This window comes from Hyperoodon ampullatus (assembly GCF_949752795.1).
Source record: "Hyperoodon ampullatus genome assembly, chromosome: 3".
NCBI lineage: Eukaryota > Metazoa > Chordata > Mammalia > Artiodactyla > Ziphiidae > Hyperoodon > Hyperoodon ampullatus.
The window spans coordinates 52,402,896-52,427,005 of NC_136916.1; the positions used below are offsets into that span (position 1 = coordinate 52,402,896).

At 33.9% G+C, this 24,110-nt stretch overlaps 1 protein-coding gene across 4 annotated transcripts in view; it reads right to left on the bottom strand.

Annotated features, from left to right (window-relative positions):
* VPS13C (vacuolar protein sorting 13 homolog C) overlaps window positions 1–24,110 on the bottom strand; it is a gene marked incomplete at both ends in the record, with an annotated part of 185,655 nt that overhangs the window by 130,851 nt on the left and 30,694 nt on the right. For all 4 annotated transcript variants that reach the window (XM_079700003.1, XM_079700000.1, XM_079700002.1 and 1 more), the window contains 11 exons: window positions 1,653–1,747; window positions 2,544–2,673; window positions 6,338–6,400; window positions 7,547–7,718; window positions 8,294–8,400; window positions 10,032–10,159; window positions 12,797–12,854; window positions 13,541–13,621; window positions 14,980–15,039; window positions 18,320–18,379; window positions 20,686–20,795. In XM_079700003.1, the coding sequence (XP_079556129.1) occupies window positions 1,653–1,747; window positions 2,544–2,673; window positions 6,338–6,400; window positions 7,547–7,718; window positions 8,294–8,400; window positions 10,032–10,159; window positions 12,797–12,854; window positions 13,541–13,621; window positions 14,980–15,039; window positions 18,320–18,379; window positions 20,686–20,795 (1,064 nt within the window). The remainder of the gene's footprint in view (window positions 1–1,652; window positions 1,748–2,543; window positions 2,674–6,337; window positions 6,401–7,546; window positions 7,719–8,293; window positions 8,401–10,031; window positions 10,160–12,796; window positions 12,855–13,540; window positions 13,622–14,979; window positions 15,040–18,319; window positions 18,380–20,685; window positions 20,796–24,110) is intronic.

The window sequence follows — 24,110 nt, forward strand, 5'->3', positions numbered from 1 at the left end:
AATATTGTAAATCAACTATACTTCAACTAAAAAACATTAATAACTTCATATGGAGGGAAATACATTTGCCAATGTTCTTTAGACAAAAAAAAAAAAGAAACCACAATGAGATATCGCCTCACACCTGTTAGAATGGCTATTATTCTGTACCAATTTATATTCCCATGCTGTGGGTGGGAATGTAAATTGGTAGAGTCACTATAAGAACCAGTGAGGAGGTTCCTCAAAAAACTAAATAGAGAAGTACCTTATGATCCAGCAATTCCACTTCTGGACATTTATCTGAAGGAAATGAAATCAATACCTCAAAGAGATATGTGCACTCCCATGTTCATTGAAGCATTATTCACAACAGCCAAGACATTATAACAACCTAGGTGTCCACTGACTGATGAAAAAATAAAGAAAATGTGGTGTGGATATACACAATGGAATATTATTTAGCCATTAAAAAGGAAGGAAATCCTGCAACAACATGGATGTAGCTTGAGGACATTATGCTAAGTAAAGTAAGTCGAACAGAGAAAGACAAATACTGTATGGTCTCACTTATATGTGGAATCTAAAAAGACCAGAGAATAGACTGGTGGTTGCCAGGAACAGGGAGCAGGGTATGGGGGAAATTGGTGAAGGTACAAACTTCCAGTTATAAAATGACTCATTTCTAGGGATGTGATGTAATTTAACAAATACATAAAAGACTCCTACAAACCAATAAGAAAAAGACAACCCAATAATGAACAAGAGACTCAAAAGCTACTTCACAAAAGAGGATATCTATCAGGCCTACAACAGTACAAGAAAGTGAAAAACCTCTTCAGTCATCCAGAAAACACAAATTAAAACCACAATGAAATACTACATACTCACCATTTAGAATGGATAAATTTAAAAGACTGATGATGGTAAGAGTTGGTAAAGATGTGGAACAATAAGAATCCTCATATACCACTGATGGAAATGTTTTTCACATTGTAAAAGTATTTAGCAGAATCTATTAAAGTTAAACATACTCATATCCTATGATACACCAATTCTACTCCTAAAGATATACTAAGCAGAAAATCTCACGTGCCCACTAAAAGACATTTACAAGAAGTTAACAGCAGCATAACAACCAAAAAACAAAATGCCCATAAACAAAAGTATGAATAAATAAGTTGTGGTATTTTCAAATGAAAATACCTACACAACAATGAAAGTGAGCAAAATACACACAGTGAAAGAACAGAGATAGATCTCACAATAATGCCCTATCTATTGCACAGTCCATAATTTAACCGATAGTAATTACACAGCTGTTCTTTATGACACATCAAATGAGCAATACATTTTGGTTTTGATGACTCTTTTATACATGAGTTACATTTCACACACACAGATTTTTTTAAGATAAAATTTTTAAAAGACTTAATTTACCTCTATAAGTACTTTTTATCAGGTTATTCTCACATTCATTAAATCAACTAAATCTAAAGTTGGAGACAGTTTTAATTGGTAAGGTCTGACTGAAACATGTAACAAAAAGTAAAGCAGAAACAAACTGTAACGTATTTTTATTAGTTACTTTAAAAATCAATAACTTGTTTAACCCAATTCAAGATAACACAGAAAAATGAAACCACCTAAATAATTACCACCTAAATAATTACCTGCTTGGGTAAAGTTAGGTTGTAGGTGCTCTCACTATAACCAATAGCCGTGAAGAGCTTATCTTTTTCCTCTGGTGTCATAAGGTCATCAATAGCTACAAAAAGATAATATTTTAAGAAACCAATTGCTTCAGTCTTATAGATACAATAAAAAAAATCAAACCAAACTAACGAGTGGCCTAAAATCAATAGACACAATGCTAAAGCAAAAGCAGCAAAGTAATTTCCTCTAATATACTATTTTGACTTGTTAAACACCATGTATTTGCTTGTTTAGGTCAAGAAAACACAAAGAGGGCTTCCCTGGTGGCACAGTGGTTGAGAGTCCACCTGCCGATGCAGGGGACATGGGTTCGTGCCCCGGGCTGCGAAGATCCCACATGCTGTGGAGCGGCTGGGCCCGTGAGCCATGGCTGCTGAGCCTGCGCGTTCAGAGCCTGTGCTCCGCAACGGGAGAGGCCACAGCAGTGAGAGGCCCGCGTACCGCAAAAAAAAAAAAAAAAAGAAAAAAGAAAACGCAAAGAGACACCATTAAGGGAATTCAGGTGTCACATAACAATTTTATAATTCCCTAAGTATTTCAAAAATTAAGTGAAACATCTAATTAAATATCCATGTAAAAAAGTAACAATAAGGAATGCTACCTGTGAGATTTCTGAATTTCAAGTTTAAAAATTTCACACAAATAACTTTTCTCAAAAATTCAAAGTTTTATTTTAGTTATATAAACATGGGAATGTTCCATCCTGATGTATTTGTTTATATGTTTACTATACTAAGCTACTTTTATTTCAAAAATACTATGAAATAAAATTCAACTAACTGGCTAAAACATAGTTTATATATTTTTTCCTTATCAGTGTACAATAAACTATCTGACTTGGAACTTACTTTCAGGAATCAAAGATTCTTCATCTTTTTTCTTAGATTCCTTCTTACCCCAAAACCCACTAAACCAGCCTCCACGTTTCTCGCCTCTGTCAGTAGACTTTGTCCTTAATTTTTGCCCAGATCGAATCACCTAAAAAATAAAAATCAAAACATTTAATTAAAGAATAAATGCCCTCTTCACTTTCAGGTGTAGCCAGGTAAGAACAATGGTTAATTTTTTTAACACTAAATTCAGTTAAAAGCAGTCAATAAAGCTAGTTCCTTCTGAAACGATTCTCAACATTATTTGGTTAACACAGTCTATTAATTTATATACTTGTCACACCTACTGATAGCTTTCTGACAAAGTTGCATTTTGTGAGTAAGTTAAGGTTTCAGGTAAAATTCTTCTGAGCAATGTGTCTTCCAAATTTACAAGGTAAGGAGCTACTATGACAGCAGATTTTTAAAATGAAAAGTTCCCTGAAAGAAGACACTTCCACACTCAAAAATAAAATTTAACAATCCTATTTCATAATTCACATACATTGTTGACTTGCTAACTATGAACATGTTTGGGGGACAGAATATAAATAAAATTAGAAAGTCGTCAAATCTCATTTCATCCTGTTTCTCAACAAATCCTGGCTTGATCATCTGCTGCTTCTTGTCTTTACCCACTTTTCAGTAAAATACAGATGAATAACTCAAAAGTGGAAAACAAAAGGATTAAAAGAATATAGGGCTTAAATAATTTAGACTCTATCTTCTCATTTCCTGAATAAGTAAATAATTTTCCCACTTTAACTTTAAAATATTTTAAATTGGTAGTAAATTGGTAACATACTACAAGCTTCTGTGTGTACCAAAAAGTGAAATAATCCAGAAGACAAGTTAAAGAGATGAATTCTATAGTAAAGAGAATAAGTTTGATTAACAACTCAGTTTAAGCTAAGTTAAATAAGTTATCTTTAACAAGTAGACATTAAACAAATAATAGGGGAATAGGTCTATATCTGCCCACAAAATCATTGATGGTCCCAGTTATATCTCAGCTCTAACTTTTGTCAAGCTTAATCCATTTTCAGCAGTCAGAAATGTAATGGGTAAAAAAATATAAAGCTGATTAGTTTATATTTTATATGAAATAATATTTAACTTCTTTATTCTCCTAGCATAGAAGATTAGTATGCGTTTTTATTTTTCACAGTAAAATATATCTATGAGACCATAAATTTTAAAATGTGTATAAAATTTAATATGAAGAGGTATGCAAAACCCTTTCACTTTTTCCTATATACCACCTCTGTTGCCTTCACTTCCCTTCCCTGTCCAGCTAAGAGGCCAAGGTAAATAACTTCATCCAATCCTCTGCCTACATTTTAAACTCTCTGGCCCTGCAGATTTTCCACTATAATGAAAAAACATCAATCTTGGATGAATCTAATTGCCTTCTCTTCATCTACATCCCATCCTTCTTTAGCCACAGCATCCAATAATTTATCTTCTTCCTTCAATTTCGAAGCAACTGATAAGTAGTATTAAGAACACCCAATTAAACTGAAGCAACTTAATTTAGGGAAGATTAGAATTATCTGTTTCTTCTGGCAAAATGTTTCTCTAATTCATAGGAACAAATTCACAGTAGTAGCAGATACCTTTTAAAATATTCACACTCTCTGCCCCACCTTGGGGAATTTGTCCTTAAGAAAATGAGACGTTTGAGAAAATGTAAAGACCAGGCTCCTCATTGTAGTGTCATTTATAATCAAATATAACCAGTGGGAAATAGTAAGCAAATTCTGGTATACCAACAGAACTGAGTACTAGTCAGTCATTTAAAATTATGTTGGATAAACAATTCTATGGAATACTATATAAAACGGAACACTGTAACTTATTTTTTAAAGAAAAAAAAGCAACTTAAAAAACCTTTTCTTGACTCCACAATCCCCACGAGTTGCCACTCCCTTTATCTTGCTTTCCACTTACCGTGAAATAACTGTCTGTACTTAGTCTCTCCAATTCCTCATCTTCCACTCCCTCTCATTCCTATCAAATTTCTACCCATACTATTCTATAAAACTTGCTCTTTAAATGATTTCTTTATGGCTAAATCCAATGATGAACTTTCAGTTCCATGATGGCCTAAGCCCTCTACAACACATCCTTCATTGTTTATTACAACAAAAAATTCTGGACAAAACATAAAAAGCATCTACCACAGACTCTGAAAAGTTAGCAAAGTAGGCAGATGGTGGAGGGAAGTCAACACTTGGAGAAGTGACCTTCTCAATAGTGAGTTTCCTCACTTTTTTTTTTCACATGTTGTACTCATCCCCCACCTGCCCTAAAACTTCTCCCTCCTGGTTTTCTTACCCTTGGACAGTCCCCTTCCCTTGAGTGTGGGCATGACCTGTGACTTGTTTCTAACAAATAGAATATGGCAAGGGTGATGAGATGTACATAATTATGTGCATAGAATTGTGCCAGGCATATAACAGTCTAAGTGGTTTATATGGTTTATCAGGTACTCCACACAATAACCCTATGATGTAGGTACTGTGAATTAATATTGTTTTACAAATGAGGAAACCGAGGCACGGGCAGGTTAAATAGTCAACCCAAGGTCAAACAAGTAGCAGATAGCAAAGCTGGGATTAGAATCCAGACCATCTGACTCCCAAGCCTACACTCTTAACTATTATGCTAGTACAGCAGGCACTCAATGAGCATTTACTAAGTATATGAATGAACAAGTGCATATGCTTTAATCCCATTTAAAAAAATGAGTATGTGTATAAAGATCTATGACTATAAAAAAGACAGGAAGAATACACAAAAAGGTATTAACAGTAGTTATCTTTAGTGTGTGAGATAATGGGTATTTCTATTTTCTTTTTTTGTGGATCTTTATTTTCTAACTTTTCTATAATGAGTTTATTGCACTTATCATTTATTTTTTTGTTTACCAAAAAAGTCATGTTACAGAATAATAGAAATGACATGGAACAATGAGGACAAGGTACCAAGTGGGATAAGTCAGTAATTACAAAACATTACAAACAGATTGAGTCTAATTTTAGAAAAAAAAGAAAGGAAGAGAAGAGGGAGAGAAGGAGGGAAGGGGAGAAAAAAAGAAAATGGGTTAAAGAAAGGAGGAAGGAAGGGAGGGAAGAGGAAATAAAGGGAAAGAAATGGGAGATACAAAGCATAAATAGGTACATATGCATGAGAGAAAAACTAGAAGCCTACATATCAAAATGTTAACACCAGTATTCTGTGTTGCTAGGATTATGGATGACTTTTACTTACTTTCTTTTGGGGGTTAGCAAATTTTTAGTTATAAAATTAGAAAATTTGCCCCTTCATATTAGTGCGGTTTTTTCCTCCAATATTCCAATTAATTTTCTCCTGAGACTAAATTAAGACATGAAAACTCAACCTTTATTCTCACGTGAGTAAATCTAAACAACTTCCCATGAAACTTAAATTTCTTGATCCCAGGTTTAAAGGAGTAGTATTAACATATTTAAAACATAAAATCAGCTAATAAAAATGATTGACATATATACACTACCATGTGTAAAATAGATAGATAGTGGGAACTTGTTGTACAGCACAGGGAGCTCGGCTCGGCTTGTGGTGACCTAGATGGGTGGGATGGGGGGATGGGAGGGAGGTCCAAGAGGGAGGGGATGTATGTATACATATAGCTGATTCACTTCATTGTACAGCAGAAACTAACCCAATACTGTAAAGCAAATATACTCCAGTTTAAAAAAAAAAAATTATCATGAAGAAAAAAAGATTACCTCAACTTGTGCTTGTTGCCTTGCTAAAATTATGTTAAAAACATCTAGTGGCCTCTCCAAATCCTAAAAAACAAAGAGACACTTGTAAACAAAGAAAATGGTCATTAGATTAAGAAAATTTTTTTCTTCTATGATTTCTAGGCTTATTCTAGTCCATGAACAAACAGCATTTGTGATCTATTGAAAGTATAAGTATAAATTTGAACGTACACTTGGCTTTTACATTTTTACTTTTTTGCAATGTGAGAAACAGCTTTTCAAGAAAGTAAATGTTAAATACAATATGAAAATAAGAATTTTAATGAGACCACGATAATACAGAGATAGCCATACATGCAAATGGAAACAAAAATATTTAGGAGGGGGACCTGTTTTAGGTATTAGCCTTATGGTTGTTACTTCTGACTCCCCCTTTTCTGTGTTATTTCACAATCATAGTACTAAAGGCACCTTAATAAAACACAAAATTTAAGAATGTAAAATTCTTCAAATCAAGTACATTAAAGCAGAAACCAACTTGGGGAATTTATGTAAAAGGAATCTAACATGTAGTGGGTGACCTGTGTGTCACATGCTCTATTTGTTATTTCATGCAATTCTCACAACTCTGTAAGACAGATACTGTTTCCATTTTATACATGAGAATACCAGATCTAAGATACTGAGAAACTTGATGCTTTTTCTAATATATAATATTAGTGATTGTTATATATTTCAGAATAACAATTTGATTAATTCTTTATGTTATGAATTTGTAGCAAAAACAGTGATACAATCAAGATCAGATGATATTAAGCAAATTATGTGTTTTTCTATATTTCAGAAGGGGGTAAATAAGACTCCTATCTTGAGGATAAGAACTATTTTTTACAAATAATACTTTGAACTCTTAAAAAAAAGCCACTAACAAAACTAACAATACACATCTAGCTAATATTAAACACATATTTGAACAGCTCTGATATTGATTTTCTAAACATTATTATAAAAACCAAACACATTTCTCCAAATAGTTTACAAGTACCCTGATATTAGGAAGCTTTTTTTTGGAGGAAATAACAGGGGAAAAAATACTCTGCATTTTCCATACAATTCTCTCAAAAAGAGCTCAGTTCTGTTCTTTCTAAAATTATATTTAAATTTAAATTAAATTAACATTAAAGGATGATTTAACAAATAATAGCTCTCACCAATATATGCAAGATATACCTGAATTTGTTTCTGTATTTCTTCTGGGACTTTAGTCTGGGTTAGCTTATTTTTGTAGGCACTTTTATAACTCTTGAGCAATTGCCTGTGTTTTTTTATGTTACTCCATGACCACATCCGTGTATACCTTCTTATGTGAACTTCAAGAACAGAATCAATTGCATATTTCCACCTGCAAATCAAATGTTGTTAATGCACATTTGAATATGAAGGTTTAAGAAACAGCAGGAAAATAGCTTTGACGTTTTAGAGCTACACTGTTACTCTTTTTGTTCTTATTAACTGTATTCCTATAAAAGCTCAGTGATAACATTTCAATTCTCCAGTACTTCAATTCTCTGACTTAAATAGATTATGAATGGAGCAAACCACTCCAGGAAGAGGATATGCCAAAGCAAAATCATAAAGACACAAAATGACATGTTATGTGAAATTAATAGTATCCCAATATGGTTGCCACATTGGAGTTCATATCCATTACTGAAGGGCAATAAGATCAAAAAACAGTTGAAAGTCTTAAATACTGAGTTAAGAATTTGGGAATAATCTAGGAGCAGGAGTACAAGAGAACGTGTTTATTAAAAAAAAAAAAGTAACAAGAACATAATATAAAAGATATCCCTCTCATGTCTCTAAAAAAATAAAGTGGCTTCATTACATGGCTTTAAAGGTCTCTTAGCTCTGAGAGTCCCTAACTATATGATTACATGGTTCTCATAAAACGTTTAAAAAAAAATTCTAACTTACCATTGTCGACCATTGGTATGAAGTGGTAAATAAGGCTTATATTTCCTGTAAGGAGCATTTCTAACCATATAATCCACTGATTCCAAAAGGTCAATCATACTTAAGTACTATTAAAACAAAAACCAAGTTATGTTTGTTACATCACACACATGAATAAACACCAAATTTTGTTATATTTTCAGTATAGTGAGACTTCAAATTCTCTAAACAATGAATATCACAGCTGTCCGATAATTCAATAATATATTTCATCACATTTAAGACAACAATGATGATAAGTTGTAAGATAATTTTAAGTTCTACTACAAAAGAAAACAGTACTGCCAACTAAACTGTCATACCACCAATAATAATATACATCCTATTTTCAAATATATTAAAGTGTGAAATAAATGTAAATCTTAGAACCAATGAAATATGGTATCTGTAACTACTAACATGAAACATGCTGATTCCTAAAACTACATATTTTCCTCTGGACCATCCTTTCAAGCAGTGGCTATCTATAAGCTGAATTTCAAACTGCTCCAGAAAATTATTGCATAACTAAAGCAAGATAAAGCTATTTAACCACCCATCTTAACCACCAATACAACAACTCTGTGTGTATCTGGTAAACAGCTCAAATGGAGGGAAACACACACACACACAACTATAGGCAAAATAAAGAAAGGGGAAGTCCAGCTTCTTCTCCATTTTTTCTTAACGCAACTCTACCTAAGAGTTACCACACAGCTATTCAGTACTTAACATGCATATAGTCTGAACTTAAATGTATTTGTAAGTATAAAATAAATCCCAGATTTTGAAGACTTAAGAAAAAAAATATAAAATATTGTAACAATTTTTAATTTTGATTACATGTTGAAATGATATTTTGTGTATGTTAAGTTAAATTAAATGTTATTCATTTTAATAATTGTTTTCCTCTTTTCTTCTTATTTTGCTAATGTAGCTACTAGAAAATTTAAAATTACCCATATGACTTGCATTATATTTGTACTGGACTGTACTGGGCTAAAAGCTCAATTAGCTAAATCTCCCATCCTCCTTTCACTTCCAGTTCTCCAGATGTCTTATCTAAACTCCTCAGGCACATAACCAAACTTGAGAAACAAGTGAAGGAAAAAAAGCTTGCCAACACAGCTATTCTAAAAATTAAGTGAACAATATTTAATGTAAGAGTGTCTGCTATTAAAATCTGAGGAAGAAAAAAACTATTAAAACCCTCCATCAAGAATTGGGAATTAGGGCTTCCCTGGTGGCGCAGTGGTTGAGAGTCCGCCTGCCGATGCAGGGGACACAGGTTCGTGCCCCGGTCTGGGAGGATCCCACATGCCGCGGAGCGGCTGGGCCCGTGAGCCATGGGCGTTGAGCCTGCGCGTCCGGAGCCTGTGCTCCGCAGCGGGAGAGGCCACAACAGTGAGAGGCCCATGTAACGCAAAAAAAAAAAAAAAAGAATTGGGAATTAAATGGGAATCATGTCATTCACTATAATTTGGTAAGATTCTCCACCAATAAGGGAAAAATCAGATAAAATGAAGAAAAACTATTTCTTATATATGGTATTTATTTTCTTTTAAAAATATACATATAATCTATTTTTAGGAGATATATCAAATCTCAACATAACAAACCAAAAGAACCACCAGAGCACTGGAGAGGGAATAATCACAAAGAACAAAAGCCACTGAAATTCAAGGTTAATCAAAGCTATAAATACCCAAATGAATCTTACCTGAGGTTTGGTCAATTCAATGGCAATATTTTGTACTTCTATGTTCCAATCAAGTTTAGGTGTTTTGAGCTCTGTTTCTGCATAAGGATTCATGTAGAGTTTTGCAGAGGCTGATATTGGCTGGAAAACTTATATAACATGGGAAGACGTAAGATATGTTTACATGCCCTTACATATGAGCAACTGTAAATAATTATGAGAACACTGTTACTGTGAAAGTAAAGAAAAATGATCAAAAATATGTAAAAAAATCACTACCAAAAACTATTTAAGCAGCTACTTATCTGCATAATACAAACTGTCAAACTCAATGGTAAAAGTGGAATCTCCAAGGAGGAAACTGGTGCTCTATGCTTCTAAGTAAGAAATGTACAAAATATAGACAATCTAATCTTGGTTATTCACAGTCTGTGTAAAATTATGTTTCCCTTCCTTGCTACAAGACATTTAATGATTTTAGTATTCATTAAAAATAATAATACAGGAGGAGGGATAAATTGGGAGATTGGGATTGACATATACACACTACTATATATAAAACAGATCACTAATAGGAACCTACTGTGTAGCACAGGGAACTCTACTCAATACTCTGTAATGGCCTATATGGGAAAAGAATCTAAAAAAGAGTGGATATCTGTATATGTATAACTGATTCACTTTGCTGCACACCTAAAACTAACACAACATTGTAAATCAAGTACATTCCAATAAAAATTTTAAAAATAATTATAAAGTACTGCCTGACATGGCCCCCCCAAAAAAATACTAATACAAGATAGGAAACAAAATTTGATTACTTTCCATATTATTTAATCATAGTCAGAATTTAGGAACAGAATCATGAATGAAATTCGTATTACCCAGAAAAAAATTGCCTACTACTTTATAATTTTCAAAATGATCATTACATATATAATCTTAGACTCAACTAAAGGCAGTATTTTTGAAGTTGAGAAGTAGTATGAGAAAAAGTATTAGGGAAGATGACAGAGCAAAGTAATGTAATAAATTTTAATTGCAAATAGTATTAAAATTATATAAATTGTGGTATCTTATTGTATTTACAATTTGCGTAAGACTGTATAAAAATTTTAACTTATTTAGAGGTTATTTATAAATGAAACATGTCTCAGAATAAAGTTGTAGATTTTTCTGAACAAGTTCTTTCATGAGTGAAACTAAATGTTCTCACAAACTAACAGTATCTGAAAACTCTGTCATCGTTTAATAGAGAGGTTTGTGGACATAAAGAGAAAGTGCCAGCCAGCTCTCATATAAAGGCAATTAGCTATAAAAGAATAAGAAGAAAACAACAGTGAACGAGAGTAGTATGGAGTATAGAAGAACATGGGCATGAAAGCTGAGAACAAACATAAAGAGGTACACTAAATAAAAACAAAAGAATAGCATCTTTAGAACAAAACTGAAATGGAGAAAATGAATGGGATAAATACAGAGGCAGCTTTGTTAGAGATCTATTTAAAAATAAGTAAAGGTGAGGCTGCCAAGAGATAGAAAAGCTTACTTAAAAAAGATTTCTGGAGAAATATGAATCAAAACAACAGTGAGGTACCCCCTCACACCTGTCAGAATGGCTACCATCAAAAAGTCTGCAAATAGCAAATGCTGGAGAGGATGTGAAGAAAGGGGAACCCTCATGCACTGTTGGTGGGAAATGTAAATTGGTGCAGCCACCATGGAAAACAATATGGAGGTTCCTCAAAAAAACAAAAATAGAACTACCATATAACCCAGCAATTCTACTTCTGGGTATATATCCTGAAAAAATAAAAACACTAATTTGAAAAGATACATGCACCCCAATGTTAACAGCAGCACTATTTACAACAGCCAAGACATGGAAGCAACTCAAGTGCCCATCAACAGACGAATGGATTAAGATGTGGTACATATATACAATGGGATATTACTCAGCCATAAAAAAAGAATCAAATACTGCCATTTACAGCAATGTGGATGAACCTAGAGAATATTATGCTTAGTAAAATAAGACAGAGAAAGACAAATATTATATGATATCACTTATATGTGTAATCTAAAAAATAATACAAATGAATGTATATGCAAAAGAGAAACAACTCACAGATGTAGAAAACAAACTTGTGATTACCAAGTGGAGAGGGAAGGAGAAGGGACAAATTAGGGTTATGGGATTAACAGACACAAACTGCTATACATAAAACAGATAAGCAATAAGGATTTACTGTATAGCACAGGATATTATACCCACTATCTTATAATAATCCGTAATGGAGTATAATCTGTAAAAATACAGAATCGCTATGCTGTACACCTGAAACTAACATAATATTGTAAATCAACTATACTTCATTAAAAAAGAAATCTCTGGAGTAGTCAGTCTGTCTTAACACTGCAATACTGACATGCTCAGATCCTGAATATCAAGATCTCAGAGATTTCGTTATTAAACAAAGAAAAGAAAACCTAATTCCTAAAACAAAGTAGACAATAACAAGGTAGGAAGAAAATGTGGAGGTCAAGGGGGTTAACTGTTGGGAGTGAACTACAGCCACAGTGCCCTTCTCACTCTCCAGTGGTGTAAGTGTTATAATCTATTTCTAAATATTAAATTACATACCAAATATGCTGTATCATAAAACTAACATAAAAAATTAATACTTTCTCTTTGTCAAAATAACTTTATCAGAAAAAGTAGTTTAAAATAAAGTATTTAATTCCATGCTTCTTATAACATGAAATAAACTTTTACTATTACTTACTGTATTGATGGTTTGGGGGTATATTGTTACTTGTGAGAATTTCACTTTTCAGCTGACCCTAAACAAAAAATTTGAATTATATGAGAATGAAAAAAAAAATGCATACATATTCAGCCAAACACACACACACACACACATCCATGAATTAGGATCTCAAACACTTTCTAGACAAAGGCAAATTAACCTAACATTACAATATCTTTCTGAGAAATAAAAGATAGAATCTTGGAATTAATTCAATTCAGAAAATTCAACTGTTCTTCCTTTCTCCTCTAAGTAAATAAACATGACTAAGACTGGCTTAGCACGCTTAGTTTTGAATCAATAGTTCACTATTCAAGAATGCATCATCACAAATGCTTAAAACATTTGCTAAGAACACATTTTTTAGATCTGAAAGGTATCATCTTTCTTTACAATACTCTTTAAGTAATCATTCTCATATGAAACTCCACAATGCAACCAGAATGCCATCAAAATGAGAGTGTAAAAAATCATAAACACAGTTTTAATGTGATAGTATAGGTTCTCATCTCACTGTCAAGTGAATGATTTCACAAAGATCTTCAAAATCAAAAGTGCTTTTTTTTAAAGATAGAGTGATTCCAAAAACTGTGTTGCACACTTCTGACTTAGTTACATACAACTTAAACAAAAGACTGATATCCTGTCCTCATTAAAGACCGCTATGTAAAACAAATCTAGGGAGTGTGGTTAGCTCTTCAAGGTATGAACTGAAATTACCAAGATGTGTTCCCTTGACCACGGGTAAGACATGCCGCAGTTAACATTCCAGTAGGCACTGAGACTATCAAGCCGTATAAGCTATAGAAGAAAATGGAAAAGGTCAGGTAACTAACACACTGAAATTATGAATCAATATTAAAAGATTATTCTCATGTTCACTACCCCAAAATTCTCCAATTGCCACTTTGAACTTTTAAAGGAAAGGAGATACTGCAAAAACGGAGGAAAATATATGTATGTTATACAGAGACTTTATTATTAATCTAGCATTTGCTAAATTGTGCTTCCAGGAACACTATTCCCAAGGGGATTCATTCATTCAGTGATCAAATATTTATTGAGAATTTAGTATTTAACAGACTGTAAATATTTCATTGAATAAGAAAGACATGATTCAGGACTTCCCTGGTAGCGCAGTCGTTAAGAATTTGCCTGCCAATGCAGGGGACGTGGGTTCAAGCCCTGCTCCAGGAAGATCCCACATGTTGTGGAGCAACTAAGCCTGTGCGCCACAACTGCTGAGCCTGCGCTCTAGAGCCCGTGTGCCACAACTACTGAAGCCTGCGTGCCTACAGTCTGTGCTCCGCAACAAGAGAAGCCACTGCAATGAGAAGCCCGTGCACCCCAAGGGAGAGTAGTCCCCGCCCGCTGCAACTAGAGAAAGCCCGCGCGCAGCAACGAAGACCCAACACAGCCAAAAATAAATAAATAAATAAAAATAAATTTATAAAAAAGAAAAAAAGACATGATTCCTCCAGTGGTTACAAATGGCTGTTTCAAGGGAGGGGTGAGGGGAGAGGATTCTATGATGAACAAAGGTGGGGAAAGCTACATACTAAATATCCTTCTTAAAGGTTCACAATGTTTATTAGCATATTTAAAGTACTGTGAAGTCCTGGAGTTTAAAACAAAATAAAATGTACCTGTTTAACTATGTACAGCTTTCTACTTTAGTCAGTAATCTTACTTGACCAGAGAATATTTTTTCAACAAATCTGATATCTTAATTACCTAATGTTCCATGAAGTACAATTTGGGAAACATTAATTTTATTCAGTTTCTTTATATTCTAGGTGAAGAATCTAAACCTCAGAATAGGTAAGTGATTACAGAAGGTCGTCACATAGTACGTATCAGAGCCAAAACTGGACCCAAAACTTTTAACCCACATTCCAATGGTATATTATGCTCCATGAATACAATTTGGGAAACATTAATTTTATCCAGTTTCTTTATATTCTAGGTGAAGAATCTAAACCTCAGAATAGGTAAGTGATTACAGAAGGTCACATAGTAAGTAGCAGAGCCAAAACTGGACCCAAAACTTTTAACTCATATTCCAATGGCATATTCTGCTCCATCAAGGTTTCTTGAAGAAAATACATTAAGTGTTTGTACTTAGGAAAATAAGCGGATTAAAAAGTCTAGTCTAATACCTTGTATATAATTTTTTCTGCTTCATTTAATATGCACGGAGTCCAGTGTTCATTTGCAGTCTAAAAGAAAAAAAGAGAGTAACTGTGAAATGAAGTATATATATCAACAAAACAGTGCTCTAATAACCGTAACAAAATAACTTGGGAATAACAAGACATTTAGCTAATGATGGCTAATGTTAGTTATCTGTTTCTTTACATATTTATATTACAAAATCAAAGGAACAGTGAAAATAGAATTGAGGAGGTTCTAATTTAACTGAGTTCATTCACTCAGAAAATAATTACTGAGCTACTCTGTGTCTGTGTGTGGAAGGAATAAAAACAGAGAGCTAGCCTATAAACTATTGAAGAAGGTCCACATTCTTGTAAAAAATAAATAAATAAATAAATAAATATTGCAAAGTAGGAAGAAAACCAGGAGAATATGGAAATCACAGCATGACCATGTTTCTACAAAGTCAGTATGGTCAGCAATGCCAAAAGCTGCTGTGAGATAAACTAAAACTTACTTAAGCGGCCAGAGCATTACCGATGAACTTGTTAAGAGCAGTTTCAGTGGAGCAGCAGAATAAGAGTATAGTGGGTAGGGAGTCATTAGGAGGTGGGGAAATAAAGATGGCAAAGGTAGAGAATTTTCTCACAAACTTAGAAAGAAGAGAAGGCGGCAATAGTTAGATGGGGCCTGGGTGCAGTGGGAGAAGGTTAAGGAGAGGCTTTTTAATTTTAATATAAAAGAGACACTTGAATGCATTTAAATGCTTAGAAGAAGGAGGTAGGGAAGGGAGAAGAGGGAAGAAGAGTTGAAGATTTAGGAAAGAGAAGGAAATTGACAGAAATAAGGAAGAAAAGGCAAAAGGTAGGAGGGGGTGAGAGAAAAGGGGGGAAAAGGCTCCTAAGGACATGGGGGACGAAGGGATCCAGATCAGAGGTGGGAAGATTATCTTAGATATAAAAGTTAGTTTGTAAGTGGAAAGATGGGAAGAAGGAATGGTATAGATACAGAAAGAGTTAAGTTTGCTATTACTGTTGTTATAATAGTCAATGTAATCAAAACTACAATGAGATATCATCTCACACCAGTCAGAATGGCCATCATCAAGAAATCTAGAAACAATAAATGCTGGAGAGGGTGTGGAGAAAAGGGAACACTCTTGCACTGCTGCTGGGAATGTGAATTGGTACAGCCACTATGGAGAACAGTATGGAGGTTCCTTAAAAAACTAAAAATAGAACTACCATATGACCCAGCAATCCCACTACTAGGCATATACCCTGAGAAAACCATAATTCAAAAAGAGACATGTACCAAAATGTTCATTGCAGCTCTATTCACAATAGCCCAGAGCTGGAAACAACCTAAGTGTCCATCATCGGATGAATGGATAAAGAAGATGTGGCACATATATACAATGGAATATTACTCAGCCATAAAAAGAAACGAAACTGAGCTATTTGTAATGAGGTGAATAGACCTAAAGTCTGTCATACAGAGTGAAGTAAGTCAGAAAGAGAAAGACAAATACCGTATGCTAACACATATATATGGAATTTAAAAAAAAAAAAATGTCATGAAGAACCTAGGGGTAAAACGGGAATAAAGACACAGACCTACTTGAGAATGGACTTGAGGATATGGGGAAGGGGAAGGGTAAGCTGTGACAAAGGGAAAGAGAGGCATGGACATATATACACTACCAAACGTAAGGTAGATAGATAGTGGGAAGCAGCCGCAGAGCACAGGGAGATCAGCTCGGTGCTTTGTGACCGCCTGGAGGGGTGGGATGGGGAGGGTGGGAGGGAGGGAGATGCATGAGGGAGGGGATGTGGGAACAGATGTATATGTATGACTGATTCACTTTGTTATAAAGCAGAAACTAATAAAAAAAAAATAGTCAATGTAGTAGTTGAAGCAGAAACTAAGCCAGACAATGTGCCAAATGCTTTACACAAACTATCTAATTTAATCATCACAAAAACACTAAAATATAGGTACTATTGTATCAATGAATGAAGGCTGGATAGAAGGAAACCAACATGATAACCAGTTCAGTAATGTGTCACAGGTGCTTTGATAAAATATAATAGGGAGCATAAAAGAAGGAATGGTAACTTCTAAGAGTGAAGTAAAAAAAAAAGAATGAGAAAGATGGTAACATCTGAAGGAACTATTAAAACCTGAACAGAATCGCCAGGCAGATTAAGGGAAAAGAGTAACGCAGGCAAAGAAAACCATATGAACAATCTGAGCAAAGATACAGAGGATCAAACAACAGCACACACTAAGGAAACTACACACCATCCTTAGAATGCCTGTTATCAGTCAATGGGAACTATGTGACTACTTTGTATTTTTCATTTGGTGTTAGAAGCTCAACATTAAACAGTGAGCTCACTTATGACTAATATTGCTGGTCTCATTTTTCTGGAACAATTATCTCTCTGCCTTTCAGAACACAGATTCTGGTTTCTTTAGAAGTGTTATAGTATTGTTCCTTTTTTATTGAAAGCTACTTCAAATTCATTTTGGAAACAAGCAGAGGATAAACAGTGTATTAAACACTAGCTTCCTTGACTCCCTTTCCTTTGCTTCTCCAGTACCTTTTCTTTAATTTTTCTGCTTTGATCTTCAACTGATGTATACCTCTACTTCTCTGCATGCATGTATCTTCTTGAGGCCTCCATGTGACAATGTCCTTTTTCTGTTTAATAGTCTACTTCTCTTTCTTTTTTTCTTCGTCTTCTTTCCCTACTAAGGCCCTCTTCATGTAACTAATCAAAAGGCAAAAATGTACCCAGTATGATCTACTGCTCACTGTCCTAAACTTTAAAACATGTTTCCTACCACTTAGTTGTCCATAATAGTAAAAGAATGTCCAACCTGGATATACACACTCTATATCCTTAAAGACCTTTAAGAGGAAAACCAAACTGCATTATAAAATACTTAATCGAAATAAATTAGCTTATGTACATTTCAATATAATAAACAGATACACATGTCTAAACTATTTGGAAATTATACTGTGGATAAGAACATGACTCTATAGAAATCTATCTTCCCCTAATTTACTAAAGATTTAAGATACAGCTTTTAATACTTTCAAAACACTTGTTCTTGATATTTTGAAATCTGTTAAATTCAAAGATAAATCAAAATAATTAGAGACTATAATAAAAGTATCACTAAAAGTTGTAACTTCCTAGAAGAGCTGTAGAAAGATTACACATAAAAATAAAACAGCTATTTGTAGCAATAGCTGATTTTAGGAAATTCACCCTGTGACTTGAGAATAATATTTCACAGGTTCCAAAGAAATTTTAAATAAGGTCACTTTACCAATAGACTAAGTTCTCCCAGTGTGACACCAAATGAAAGAGGCCGCTTTGGATCTGTTACCTATCAAAGAAAAAAAGGTGACATTAAAATATACTGATAGTGAGGGTAAATCCATTCTCCACTCTACAATAGGCAACATAGGACAATGAGTTTAAAAGTAACGCAACCAAATGGATTTGTATAAAAGAAAGTGAAGGAAGACAGTAACATGGCTGGGATTTTCCACATTCTGTAGGCATGACACTAACATGATACTTTCCTAGTGGAACTATTTTCTTACTAGAAGTGAGAAGATTCACTCACTAGGGCTAAACAGACTCTTGTCTACATAGTTGAAAAGAGACAGTCTCTTTATGTATATACCATTAAAGATGTTTTCCATAGATAAATAAAACAAGGAGTTGTAGATAAAACCATGCCACTAAATTATTTTTAAAACATTTAAGATTTTCACATTTAGAAATGTGAACTGTCTATTTAAGCCTTTAATTTCCCGGACACTTTAAAAATGGTTTGTTAGAAGATGCTTCAAGATTCTTAATTTTTAATTTCCTCAATCCCTTAACTCAAAATATGCCAATGTTAAACTTCTATTTCTCATCTTCAATACCTAAATTATATTCATACACAGTGCTTAAACTGTGCCATGGTGTGTACGATGTCATTGTTTTCGATATCTCAAAGATGTCCAAAAGTCAATGTTTTTTGGTCATGAAAGAAAATAGGGAAACTAGAGAGAGGAGAAAAATCATGTTCTAAATCATCCACCAGAGACTTGAGTTTAGTCACCTAAATGCATGCTCTGCTATAGCTGCAAAGCACAAAGAGCTTTGTGAGCTTTGTTTTTATTATTAGATATATTATGATTTGTGGCAAAATGTATTTCCTTTCATTCCCATATTCATCTTTTTATACCTATGGATATCAATCTCAAAATAACTTGCAGCTATTTCAGAAGGAACTTTAATAAAACACAACTCCTCAGCTGCTAATGCACTACCCATAAATTATTGCTATCATACAAAGAACATCTTTATGATAACTTATTATACTTCCCTCCCCCATTTCTATATTTTTCACTATCCTTCTAGACACAATAATTAAGGTAATCACATTGAAAGAGGTAATATAAGGAAGATCCCTTTGTGCTTTTAATTTTTTTCTTTAGGTTATTTTAATACTTTTGTCACTGACACCAATTTAAATGTAATTGATATTACTTGTCCCACTCCTATGCATCTCTGTATTTGTTCATTAAAGAGAAAGAAATAATGTACCTTTTGAATTGTATTTGCTCAATAAAAAAGCTTAGTTTAAGTTTAAACTGAGATTATCATTCACCAACATGCCATTAGCTTTAAGAATAATTCTTTTACTTCCATGACGGGTTGAGTCAATTTTATTTTCCTAAGTTTGTTTTAAACAAGGCAATTTATTAATTTGGTTTTTAGACATTATTTGTTAGCAAAATTCAGTCTAATGACTACAGAAAAACCAAAAGATAAAAGTCAGTGTAAGATAGAGATGGTGTATCTTGAGAAACTACAAGGGTGTCTTACTGAATATTAAGTTACAAAAGGAACTTATCAGGAAAGTAAAATAAATTCTATATATGGCAGTATGACTTTAATTAAATCCAAACTTAAAGCAAACTAAAAACAAAAAGGAAAGAAAACTCATTTTTGGAAAAGATGAAAAAGCATTTCCAATTTGTTAGGTAAATGAAAAAAAATTCAAGGCTTCTCATGTATGTTTTGAACTTTAAGACAAAGCAGCGCATATTAAGTTCAAAATATTTGTTACATTTTAACTAAAATTAATCAGTAAAATAGTTCTTAATCAACTAATGTTAAACTTTTGCTTATAAGTGAAGTGTGGTTTCTAAATATTGCTACACATGTGTGTGAGTAGCTGTGGGTGTTAAAATCCAACATGGTGGAAAGTAAAGTGAATGAGACTAGCAGCCAACTGACCTGGATTTTAGTCCCCTCTCTACCAACTACCATTATAAACGATTACTTCATCACCTCTGGAAACTAATTTTTGTCATTATTAAAAAAAATTAGTTCCTTAAAGTTATATTAGTCTAAGTCTTTAAGCAAAATTCAAAATAAATGATAGAGAAAAATCCAAAAATCTCTTAAATTAGCTTTAGAAAGGAACATATGGAAGTTTTATGATATATGTACACACATTAATGCCAGATGAAAAAAGCCTAACACAAGGAAGGAGATATGGTAGTGTACTAATCAGGAAAAAAACATCTGTCTTGGATTCAAAATTGCTATTTATGGGCAAATCAAGAATTAATTTCATAAAATACACACTTAATTACTAACTTAAACCAAGTAAACTAAGTTACTTACATCATCTTCATATTTAATGTGAATGTCTGTGATTTTTACTTGTACATTTTTAATTACTTGAGTTGCCAATTTTTCCAACAATGTATCCTTTTTGGCTTCTTTTGGTTTATCTATAAAAAATAGGAAAATACAAGTTCAAGAGTTGAAATTCTCGAACAGAGGGCAGAGAGCAGAAGCAAGAAGAACTACAATCCTGCAGCCTGTGGAACGAAAACCACATTCACAGAAAGATAGACAAAATGAAAAGGCAAAGGACTTTGTCCCAGATGAAGGAATGAGATAAAACCCCAGAAAAACAACTAAATGAAGGGTAGATAGGCAACCTTCCAGGACAAGAATTCAGAATAATGATAGTGAAGATGATCCAGGACCTCGGAAAAAGAATAGAGGCAAAGATCGAGAAGATGCAAGAAATGTTTAACAAAGACCTAGAAGAATTAAAGAACAAACACCTAGAAGAATTAAAGAACAAACAAACAGAGATGAACAATACAATAACTGAAATGAAAAATACACTAGAAGGAATCAATGGCAGAATAAGTGAGGCAGAAGAACGGATAAGTGACCTGGAAGACAGAATGGTGGAATTCACTGCCACAGAAGAGAAAAAAAAGAATGAAAAGAAATCAAGACAGCCTAAGAGACCTCTGGGACAACATTAAACACAACAACATTCACATTATAGGGAGACAGAGAGACAGAAAAGACATGATAAAATATTTTAAGACATTATAGTCGAAAACTTCCCTAACATAGGGAACGAAATAGCCACCCAAGTCCCTGAAGCACAGAGAGTCCCAGGCAGGATAAACCCAAGGAGAAACATGCTGACACACATAGTAATAAAACTGACAAAAATCAAAGACAAAGAAAACTTATTGAAAGCCACAAGGGAAAAATGACAAATAACATACAAGGGAACTCCCACAAGGTTAACAGCTGATTTCTCAGCAGAAACTCTACAAGCCAGAAGGGAGTGGCATGATATGCTTAAAGTGATGAAAGGGAAGAACCTACCACCCAGATTACTCTACCCAGCAAGGATCTCATTCAGATTCGACAGAGAAATCAAAAGCTTTACAAACAAGCAAAAGCTAAGAGAAATCAGCACCACCAAACCAGCTCTACAATAAATGCTAAAGGAACTTCTCTAAGTGGGAAACCCAAGAGAAGAAAAGGACCTACAAAAACAAACCCAAAACAATTAAGAAAATGGCAACAGGAACATACATATCGATAATTACCTTAAATGTGAATAGGTTAAATGCTCCAACCAAAAGACACAGGCTGCCTGAATGGATACAAAAACAAGACCCATATATATGCTGTCTACAAGAGACCCACTTCAGACCTACAGACACATACAGACTGAAAGTGAGGGGACAGAAAAAGATTTTCCATGCCAGTGGAAATCAAAAGAAAGTTGGAGTACTAATACTCATATCAGATAAAACAGACTTTAAAATAAAGAATGTTACAAGAGACAAGGAAGGACACTACATAATGATCAAGGGATCAATCCAAGAAGAAGATATAACAATTATAAATATATATGCTCCCAACACAGGAGCACTTCAATACATAAGGCAACTGCTAACAGCTATAAAAGAGGAAATCAACAGTAACATAGTAATAGTGGGGGACTTTAACACCTCACTTACACCAATGGACAGATCATCCAGACAGAAAATTAATCAGGAAACACAAGCTTTAAATGACACAATTGACTATATAGACTTAATTAATATTTATAGGACATTCCATCCAAAAACAGCAGATTACACTTTATTCTCAAGTGCACAAGGAACATTCTCCCAGATAGCAATCTTGAGGGAAAAAAAATGGAGCTGGAGGACTCAGACTCCCTGACTTCAGACTATACTACAAAGCTACAGTAATCAAGACAATATGGTACTGGCACAAAAACAGAAATATAGATCCATGGAACAGGATAGAAAGCCCAGAGATAATCCCACACACCTATGGTCAACTAATCTATGACAAACGAGGCAAGGATATACAATGGAGAAAAGACAGTCTCTTCAATAAGTGGTGCTGGGAAAACTGGACAGCTACACGTAATAGCATGAAATTAGGAAATTAGAACACTCCCTAACAACATACACAAAAATAAACTCAAAATGGATTACAGACCTAAATGTAAGACCAGACACTATAAAACCCTTAAAGGAAAACATAGGAAGAACACTCTTTGACATAAATCACAGCAAGAACTTTTTTGATCCACCTCCTAGAGTAATGGAAGTAAAAACAAAAATAAACAAATGGGACGTAATGAAACTTAAAAGCTTTTGCAAAGCAAAGGAAACTACAAACAAGACGAAAAGACAAACCTCAGAATGGGAGAAAATATTTGCAAACAAATCAACGGACAAACGATTAATCTCCAAAATATATAAACTGCTCAAGCAGCTCAATATTAAAAAAACAAACCAAATCAAAAAATGGTCAGGAGACCAATCAAAAAATGGACAGAAGACCTAAATAGACATTTCTCCAAAGAAGACATACAGATGGCCAAGAAGCACAAGAAAAGTTGCTCAACATCACTAATTATTAGAGAAATGCAAATCAAAACTACAATGAGGTATCACCTCACACCAGTTAGAGTGGGCATCATCAGAAAACCTACAAACAACAAATGCTGGAGAGGGTGTGGAGAAAAGGGAACCCTCTTGCACTGCTGGTAGGAATGTAAATTGATACAGCCACTATAGAGAACAACAGTATGGAGGTTCCTTAAAAAACTAAAAATAGAATTACCATATGACCCAGCAATCCCACTACTGGGCATATACCCAGAGAAAACCATAATTCAAAAAGACACATGCACCCCAATGTTAACTGCAGTACTATTTACAATAGCCAGGTCATGGAAGCAACCTAAATGCCCATCGACAGACGAATGGATAAAAAAGATGTGGTACATATATACAAGGGAATATTACTCAGCCATAAAAAGGAACAAAAGTGGGTCATTTATAGAGACATGGATGGATCTAGAGATTGTCATACAGAGTGAAGTAAGTCAGAAAGAGAAAAACAAATATCGTATATTAATGCATATATGTGGAACCTAGAAAAATGGTACAGATGAACCGGTTTGCGGGGCAGAAATAGAGACACCTGTAGAGAACAAACGTATGGACACCAAGGCGGGGACGTGGTGGGGGATGGTGGTGCTGTGATAAATTGGGAGATTGGGATTGACATACATACACTAATATGTATAAAATAGATAACTAATAAGAACCTGCTGTATAAAAAATAAATAAAATAAGATTCAAAAAAAAAAAGTTGAAATTCTCACATAGTTCATAATCAATGACCAAATGATAGCTAAGGCACTACTCAATGGAAATTACAACCTATTCCAGTGTGCTTCTTTTATTTTAGATTTTAAT